Raw genomic sequence first — 10,118 nt, forward strand, 5'->3', positions numbered from 1 at the left:
TCTTCACCCAGTCTGTCTCTATATCTCCTAGTCTGTATTTAGCTTTGGTGTCAACATACATGCTATGCACTATGTTGATTATTTTTTCACTCAACCCAATCTTTCCTAAGACTCTGACTAGCATTTCTCTATCCACTCTATCATAAGCTTTTTCTATATCCAAAAAACCTAAATACAATTTGCCTTCCTTTCTTTTTTTCTCAATCATTTCATTTACCACAAACAAGTTATCCTCAGCCCTCCTGTCCACACGGAAACCATTCTGTTCCTCACCTAACACTCCAGCTCGCTCAATCCATTTACACAATCTCTCATTCAGCACTCCACTAAATACTTTACCTACTGTGTTTAATAATGCAATCGGCCTATAGTTCTTCAGTTCATTCTTACTCTTGTGTCCTCCCTTATGCAACAGAGTCACCCTGCATTCATTCCACATTCTTGGCACCCTCTCTTCCTCCCACACCTGGTTAAACACCTCAGTCATCCTGTCAATAACAACCTCCCCACCATTTTTATACATCTCATATGGTATCCCGTCTAAACCTGCTGCCTTCCCATTCTTCTGCCTTTTCACACATCTCTACCTCCTCCTTGCTGATTCTCTCATTCAGTTCATCTGCATTCTTCATCTCCAGAGTCACACATCCTTCTCTCACACCAAACACTTCACCTACACCACCCACCTCTTCCCAGAACTGTCTAATTGCCTCCCTGATCTCATTCTTCTCTGTTATAACTTCCCATTCACTTTCAGACTCTCCACACCAACATTCTCTGACATATTCTCACCTCTCATGAACTTGTACCATTCACGGCCACCTTCCATGCCTTTCTCTCTTAAAGATTCAATCACACTCCTTTCACACTTCACTTTAGCTTTCATTATCATTCGCCTTGTGAGTCTCTGTTGTTTCACATATTCTTCCCATGCATTCAGGTACTCATTCTCTGCCTCATCACTTTCATGTCTCTTTTTTCTCAACCATCTACACTGTCTACTCATTCTCTTTCGCTCCTTCCTGGCCTCTCTGATTTCACTGTTCCACCATGGTTTGCATACTCTCTTTCTCCTACCTACTCTCACATACCCTATCTGATTCTCGGCAGCACTCCGCACATTCTCAACCAGTCTCTCATTCAGGTGCTCCACATCATGTACCCTTACATCATCATCCCACCTTCTCTCACTCAGATCTACCTGAAAGTTCTCCCACCCTACATCTCTCAGTCTCCACCTCCTTTCCTTACCTGCCACTTTCACTTCATTCTCACTCTGCATCCGGCACTCCATGACCAGCATATAGTGGTCAGACACAATATCCACCATACCATCCTCATCTATCCACATGTGTGACACAATCTCATGCATTCTTCCATTCACCAGCATGTAGTCAATCGCTGATTCATGCTCCCTTGCATTCCAAGTCACTCGCCCCTCAGCCAAGGTAACATTCAGATTCTCAAACTCCATTTCATCCACAAACTCTTCAAGCATTTCACCGTTCCTGTTCATTCGTTCACCCAATAAACCTATATGTGCATTCATGTCACCCATAACAAGCACTCTTTCCTCCCTATGCTCTCTCACCACTCTTCTAAGTACATCAAACTTCCTCCTATTCTCCCTATCAGCTCTTTCTCCCATAACAGTCATATAAACTACCACCACCACCATCTTCTCTGTTCTGCCAACTTTATTCTTACATTCTACTCTCACTGCCATCACATCTTCACTACTTTCACACCTCCCCACATCTATTTCCTCTACTTTCAGTCCTCTTCCTTTCTTGTAGAGTAAGGCTACGCCTCCTCCCAGTGTCTCCTGTGTCCTATGGCCCTTCCCTATCATGACATACTCACATCCTCCATTCGCACGTCATCTCTCAGGTGAGTCTCGGTAAGCCCAACTATGTCGAACTTCCACTCCTCAAGTTCCCTGCATACATCCTCAAACTTCCCCACACCCCATCCTCTCACATTCATACAGCCAAACTTCACACATTCACTTGCCTGGTTAGTTTGTTCTATTCTTTGTCTGCCGTCATCCATTGGTCCTCCTCGTCAAGCCGTCTCCACGCAGCACACCTGCCTTGCCCTCATCCACTCAGCCAGTCGCCGTCCCATCTTCTGGTTTCCATCCTGGTTGAGGTGGACACCGTCTCTGTTGAAAAGCCTGTCATGGTCCAGTATCCCGTCTAAATCCAGGAAGCTGACATTCCCTTCTTCTCTGCAAGCCATTCCATTTTAAGCTTCAGGAGTTCCTTGCAGAGCATCCGGTTCGTCTCTCTTCTTGTCTTTTCATACAGCGCTCCTTCACGCGGGCGCTGCAGGACCCCACCACAGCCACACTCATCTTCTTGTCTTCAGCTGCCCTGACTGCCTCTACCACTTCTTTTACTGTTTCTTCAGCCCCAGTTGCCTCTAGGTTATTTCCTCCTCCTTGGATCACCAGGAGGCTTCTTTCTTCCATTTCTTTAACTTCTTCTAGAACTTTCTTCTTCACATCCTGTATCTTGGCACCTTCCATGCTGGTGCACTCCACCTCACTCCTTAGGAAGTCTGGGGTCTTCCTCACCATACTGTCACCGATGATATGGACTGGAGCTTTCTTGAACATCATCCTCTTCCTGGATTGGTTTTCTACTCTTCCAACTTCCACTACTTCCTGCTGGTCTTCATTCTTCTCTGTCTGAACTTCTGCTTCCTTTTTCGGGTTTTCCGTCTGGGTACTCTGCTGTTGCACGCTTTTCGTTTCCTTATCGTTGTCTTCATTCCTCCATTCCTTGATGCTCCTATTGAGGCAACACCTGCACAGGAACACCAGCAGGTCGAACTGAAGGGCCTTCATGTTGGCGTCCTTCATCCCTGCACAGGTGCCATGGAACCAGACCATGCATCTCTCGCATGCCACAGCCTTCTGTCAGCTGGCCACACTCTCCTCACAGGTTCCGCAGGCACTCAAAACCATCTTCGTACAGGAAGCAGCACCCTCAGATCAAGCAAAAGACCGGAAAAAAACACTCACAACACACAGTGCAGCGGAACCTGTGTTGGGGACTGAATCACACTTTTCTCACATTTAACTTTAGCATTCATTATCTTTCGCTTCGTCACTCGCTGCTGACTCACTTACACTGTCCATGCATTCAGGTACTCACTTTCAGCCTCCTCACTCTCATGTCTCCTCTTTCTTAACTGTCTGCACACCCTATTCAGTCTCTTCCTTTCCTTCCTAGCATCTCTAATCTCATCATTCCACCACGGCCTACTTTTATGCTTTCTAGCACTTGTTCTTACATACCCTATCTGACTGGCTGCTGCATTCTTCACATTCTCTACAAATCTGTCATTCAGTTCATCCACACCATTCAGGCTCTCATCCTCCCATCTTCTCTCACTCAAGTCCACCTGGAAAATTTCCCATCCTGCATCTCTCAACCTCCGCTTTTTCCTCTTGACCTTGGCATTTGTTCCGTCTCTTCCATTCAACTTACATTCTAGCACCAGCATGTTATGGTCTGAGACTATGTTAATCATCCCATCTTCATCTATCCACATACGGTCAACAATTTCACGCAGTCTCCCATTCACTAGCATGTAGTCAATCGCTGACACCTGGTTCCTCGCACACCAAGTCACTCGTCCTTCAGCCAGGGTCTCATTCAGATTCTCCAAGTTCATCTCATTCACAAACTCATCCAGCATCTCACCATTCCTATTCATTTGTTCACCTAACATACCTACGTAAGCATTCATGTCTTCCATAACAATCACTCTCTCTCCAGCATAATCTGCAATCGTTTTCAAAACACTGTATTTTCTACTATTCTCCCTAACTGCTCTATCGCCTTCCACTGTCATATACACTACCACTACAACTATCCTTTCAGCTCTGCCACTCTCATTCCTACCCTCCACTTGAACAGCTAACACGTCCTCACTCTCAGCACTGTCTCCTATGTCCAGCTCTTCCACTCAGATTCCCCACCTTCCTGTGGAGCAGAGCTACGCCTCCTCCTAGCTTCTCCTGTTTCTTGCGTCCTTTTCCTAACAGTGGTGCATGTTGTTCACAAGAGGCTTGATCTTGATCTTGATCTTGATTCTACAGGTGTCCCAAGATTTCTCCTGAGGCAAGCCTTAGTATTTGCGGCTGCTAGTGTATTCAAAAGCTTGTCGGCTTGCGTGATACGGCTGGGCTTTCAAACTTAGAAAAAATTACCTGGATAAAACTTCGTTAAAGCGAGTTTGGTGTTCGTTAAATGAGCAGACAGTAGTAAAATGAAACCTTTGTTGTAGTGAAATTTCGTTGTGTGAACCTTCGTTAAACGGGGGTTGCCTTTACATCTTAATTACATTTTCTTCTACTATAGGTTTAAAATCCTCTGCCTGAATGGATAATCTAGATTCAAATCTCATAATTATCTAAAATACAGATGTTTTGTGTTGCTGATGTTATCTAATTAATTCATAATTTAATTTCAGTAGTATGACTCAAAACAATACGATAGTAATATTTAAATATTTGATATTGTATGATATGATAGAAAGATTGGTGATGCAATGGAATATGCATTTTTTTTTCTTTTGAGTTAGCACTGCAAAAAATGACTGAGGGGTTTAAAATGAATTGGTGCATATGGTATTGAAAGAAAAGAAAGAAAAAAGAACAAACCAAGTTCATCCAATTTTTTAAATATGAAAATAAAGCAATAAAGATAGACATCTTTTCTGTAATGGAAAGATTTGGCCTTGTTTTTTGTTTTTCATGTTAATTAGAATATTTTCTGCATTACAACTCATTTCATCTGTTTGTTAATGTATTTAAAAACACATAATCAAGTTATTGCTTATGTAAAAGTATCAATAGGATACACTATTATAAAAATGAAAAATAACACCTATTACCCCAACAGCTTTACCATCTTAAGACATCATAACTTTCATCTGTAATATTACTGTACATACGAACAAGAACATAAGGAGACACCTAAAGGCCAGTTGCCCTACTTGAGGTAGCTTATGCACATACAAGAGCAAAAGTATTGGGAGGGGAGGTGGGACTGAAGATTAAGCTACTTGTATTTCTGGCTGGGGGATTATCATGTAATGGCTTCTTATGCCATCTAAGCAGCACTGCACAAATGACTGCAGGAATGCAGTTTGTTTGTAGTGTCATGTTATTTTTCAATAGGTCTTCAGTCACTGCTTTATTATCTCTGGTGAAACATCCATCACTACAAGTTGGCTTATATTTCTTTCCCAGTTTTAACATTGCATTGCATGTGTTGTTTGTTTACCTTCAATTTATTCCACTTGTTAACTTCTGTCTCGTTTTCTAGAAAGAGAAGGCTCTCCTGCATTGTGATATTGCTGCAAATGTACCAGGTGATAAAGCACTGTCAGTGTCAACCATTACTGCTGTATTACAGTGTAAAATCACAAAATCAAACATTAAACAAAGTGCTTACTTCCTCCTTTGTATTATGTGGACTTGGGAAACTTCATTGTTTAACACCATACATAGTAACATTGAGAAATGCGAAACTGATAGGATACATGCCAACTCTTGCTTCCTTTCAATGTGTTTGAAATGGGAGGGGTTATCTGCTACTTGCAAGCCACCTGGAAACATGGCCTCTTCTTTATAAGCTTAATGACCTCGAGCTGTATCAACACAAGACATACATGAATTTAAAGATTGAAGGGATGTGGAAGATAGATTCATAAATACATAGTTTGGAGAGAGATGTCTTGTGCTTAAAGTACATGATGATGAATGATTTTAGAATAATTTTGCTATATGACTTTTACCTTAAAATTATTGGTCCAAAAAGTTAAAATTTCATCCAGAATGGGAAGCAAGGATGTATGAATGTCATGCTTCACTTCCTTTATTTACTGATCATTACTATCGTTTCATTTGACATAACAAAATGCATGTGGTCATTTTGTTCACAAGTGTACTGAATTATTAAAACGTGCCACTCCAGCAACTTTTACTCGTATTTCAAGAGGGAGAGGGAACACATATGTAGTGTGCGCTGATGTACTTCTGAGCTGAGCAGCAGATATATTCTTTCAAAGTACTTAATGCAGCATGTTGATGCATATGATCTATTTATTGCATTGACTGTTTTTACATGGAATCTTTTGAGAGAAAACACCGAGTCCTGAAAAAAAAAAAAAAATTCCAAATCTACTTTAAGTTGTGTCTAGACAATTGAGCTGTGCGTATGAGTACAAATGGGCAATTTATTCATTGACTGGCTCTCTGCTTATGCTCACCAGAATGCTGGCAAAGTGCCTATGTCATTAGTTGTATGAAATTGCCAGACGCTGCCTGTGCCGTAATTACCACTCGGTGGTTGTTGTCTGGGAATGGGCTATGTTAACACTGGGTGGACAACAGTACTGTTGTGCCCATGAACCTTGGTTGTGAACTGAGTCCTTCAAGCTGTGCTCATTTGTGTGGACAGGTCTTTACAGTAGGGTATCTCACAGTTGGTTGTATGACAGCAAAGAATATGCAAAATCCACTTTGCAGGAATGCAGAGTTACACTTTTATTGGATAATTTATATAGAAATACACACATTATTAACAAGCTTACAAAAATTTTACTTAATGCATGTATTAGATACAATTGTAATAAAGGTTGGGTTTGGTAGTGTTGAATAACCTATTTTCTTGATTACTAAAATAATGATGAACTAAAATGGTATGCTTAATCTCCAACATCTGAAATGTTATAAGATTTACAAAGCTAATAGTAGACTTTTTTTTTGAGAAATGTCTCTTTTAAAAGTACCAATTCATAGTTAGGCATTGCTGATTGTCTAAGAATGCCAGTAGGTGCATAATGGCAATAGATATTAAAAATTATTCTCAGGTCAGCAACTTGATAATATTGCTAAACATGCCACTTATAACTTCAATTTTTTCATATCTTACTCAACAATAATGAACATGAACCTGCAGCACAAACATCCCTTAATCTATTCTCTTTTTAAGGTGTTCACTTTATTTTCTTGCCATGATTGTTATCAGCTGTTAAAGACAGCTTCAATGTATACAGTGGTAACTCAGTATATGTCCACTTCGTAATAAGTCAAACTTGGTGTATGTTCTGTTTGGACGCAAAATGATTTGCTTGGTATGTGACCTTTGTTTGGGATACAATTTGCAAATTAGAACTTGTATATGTTAAAATGAGCCACAGTACTACACGCTGTGCTTATTTATCAAGACAAAGTCATAACGCCCTTGAGCAGTGTTACCAGGTTGGTGGATTTCTCAGCAAGGTAAAGTGAGGTTGAATTTTTATTTCTTTCATCTATTGCTTTTTTATTTACCATATTTGACAGTGTATGACACTCCTTTTTCATTACAAAGCTGTTGACATCTTCACCTTGTCTCTGTGACTAAGCCACTACCTCTGTTTTATTACTCCAATCATGTATGACATTTTTACTATTGTGATTGTTAGTATTTTGTTCAAGCAAGCATTTAGCTTGCTTGAAACCTTACAAACTTAAATACATAAAACCTTTTTCTGAATAGGCTCTGTAGAAATGGGGCAAGTCTTATAAATCTGTACATCTTAGCCATCAAGTACAGTATGTATTTTACTATCAAGCAGTGTTTAAATGAATTTTATACATCATCATCAATGTACTGTATGATTTACCAATAACTTTTCTTCTTGGGAATGGATTAATCGTTTTCCCCTAATTTCTTAAGGGAAAAATTTGTTTTGTCTAGGGATCTGTATGTACTTTATTCTTAAATATTGTAAATCTAAGAAAAATGTTACTAATGGTGCTGACATAACATTCATAAATGTACAAAAGTACAGTGCATGTCAATTGGCAGTCAATTCTTGGAATCAAATGTTGTACTTTCTTGTTGCAACTTGTTCCTTTGCATTCTTTACACAAAATCCATAAAAAGCAAACAGTGATTTCATGATAAAGTATGCTTTGCTTTGGTTCTCCAAGGAAATTATAATATTACCATATAACATCATGATGGTTACTACAATTAAGTGACAAAAAATTTCAAAATTGTATGTACAGAAGCAAAAAAAGTTATTGCTCACTTTCTCAAAAAGTTCAGATTTCACTCTGTATCTTGATTCTTTTTAGCAAATTAACCTAAATGTTATTACAAATAATTCATAGCTATAATACAAACATACGGAACAGGTCTGCAGTGCTTTATAGGAGCTTGATATTTCATTAGCTTTACAATCTATACTTTGGTCTTTTGTTTTTTGTTTATACGAAGCAAATATTTAGGAAAAAAAATGTATTATGAAACATCAATAGTAATATAATACTTAAGGGTTCTAAACAAATGAACAAGCTTTTGTGTTACATTTAGACTTAAAATGTATTATGAAAAATCAATAGTAATATAATACTTAAGGGTTCTAAATAAATGAACAAGCTTTTGTGTTACATTTAGACTTGAAATAATGCAGGACTGAGCATGTTCAAGCAGCTCTAGGAGGGGAGGTTGGTGGCTGTGCCCAGTGTCCTGAGCAAATGCAATTTGAAGCCCAGTGATGATCCCACACACTTTCAGAATCCCCCCACCAGCTGGCTCTCACACTGCAGCACCTGAAATACATAATATTTTGTTTTCAAAATAATTAGTGGAAGACTAGAATATTATTTTCAAAATTATTAGTGTAAGAATGGAAACTGATAACATTGCATGAAGATGTATTGTCAAGGACCTGAAAGATGGAATATGAGGGGAGATTGAATGAAATGGAGGTGTGTGGAGTAACAAATTAATATAGTGAGAAATGAAGGAATGTTCAACTAAGAAGTAGTGTTTTAATTTAATTGCCTTATAGAGCATAAGTAATATTTTAATGCTTTGAGCATTTAGAGAATATAGAAGTGCAACTGGAGATAACAGCAGGATTGTATGTGAAAGGTATTTGGTGAAGGAAGATGATAAAAAATGGGAAAATTAATGTTACATAAAAATGGGATATCTATGAAACAAATAAAGGGGAACTGCTGAATATATTAGAGTTGAATCATAAACATCAATAAGGCTACTGACAGGTGATGAGCTGGGCTGGCTGCATGGGTGGCCAACATGGGAGGCCAGTGGCTGCTGTACTGACTATACGCAGAAAAACTAAGATTTCTAAAAAAATATTAGGAATATTGACTTCAAACCAAAACTGATATGTCAGTTAACCTTATGCGCATTTGCAGAAGCAGTACGGAAACAAACTTTGTATTGTTCTAGAGCAAAATGCTGAAATGTATATAGTCTTTATGTTTTACGACGAAAACCTAAAAGCTAATAGGTACATAAAATCACTGAAAAACTACATTAGAAACATGCCAGTTGAACCAGAACATCTTCAATATACATATTTTCATATGCAAAACCAGATTTGAAATACCTATTAAGATTTTTGAGATATATGCATGTAAAGTTAGTGAATGTTCTGGTTCCGCAGAGTCCATTGTCTATGTTCACCGTTATTAGAGGGAGGAGTCATAGACTCCTTACTTATGGAGTCTATGTGTGAAGTGACCTATGTCTTGTAGGCTAAGGTCACCTTCCTCCTCTTGTAGTCCTCCAGGTTCTTGGCAGACTTGGAGTTTGTACTCCCATGTGCAAGTACAGTAAACATCATTGCTGTAGTGTGTGATACATATGTATCAATTTCACACATTTCTTTCATACTTATCTACAATGGCCAAACACACTCATTCCTGGTCATTCTCATTCTGGTCCTCTTAAATACTAAAATATTTGGGAAGGCTAAGGCACATATGAAGTTGCCTTCTGCACATATATTGAATTCAATATAAAAGGTATTGAATTCAATATAAAAGGTCTGGATGTCTTGATTTTCATTATGAACAACATAACTATGAAATAAGACATTAAAAAATGCATGTGGTGAACAAAGAATGAATAGTGAAGGAAATTAAACTCTATCAATATGTAGTACATGAATGCATACTAGTAAGTTTGTAATGTCAAATAAAGGTAAGGGAATGAAACATGAAGTACTTAAGTCTGAGATTGTTTGCATGGGAAAAAGTATGAGAAAGTAGAAAAACTATGAGAGATGAATGA

The 10,118-nt window shown here is 38.7% G+C and overlaps 2 protein-coding genes across 2 annotated transcripts in view; one reads left to right on the top strand and one right to left on the bottom strand.

Annotated features, from left to right (window-relative positions):
• LOC123517713 (zinc finger protein 524-like) overlaps positions 1-10,118 on the top strand; it is a 76,320-nt gene that overhangs the window by 23,443 nt on the left and 42,759 nt on the right. The gene's annotated exons all lie outside the window — the stretch shown is intronic.
• The window catches only part of LOC123517712 (mediator of RNA polymerase II transcription subunit 16-like), a 92,577-nt gene continuing 89,011 nt past the window's right edge, over positions 6,553-10,118 (bottom strand). The window contains exon 17 of the mRNA XM_045278070.1: positions 6,553-8,623. Within this exon, the coding sequence (XP_045134005.1) occupies positions 8,497-8,623 (127 nt within the window). The 3' untranslated portion in view covers positions 6,553-8,496. The remainder of the gene's footprint in view (positions 8,624-10,118) is intronic.

This window comes from Portunus trituberculatus, chromosome 42 (assembly GCF_017591435.1).
Source record: "Portunus trituberculatus isolate SZX2019 chromosome 42, ASM1759143v1, whole genome shotgun sequence".
Lineage (NCBI taxonomy): Eukaryota > Metazoa > Arthropoda > Malacostraca > Decapoda > Portunidae > Portunus > Portunus trituberculatus.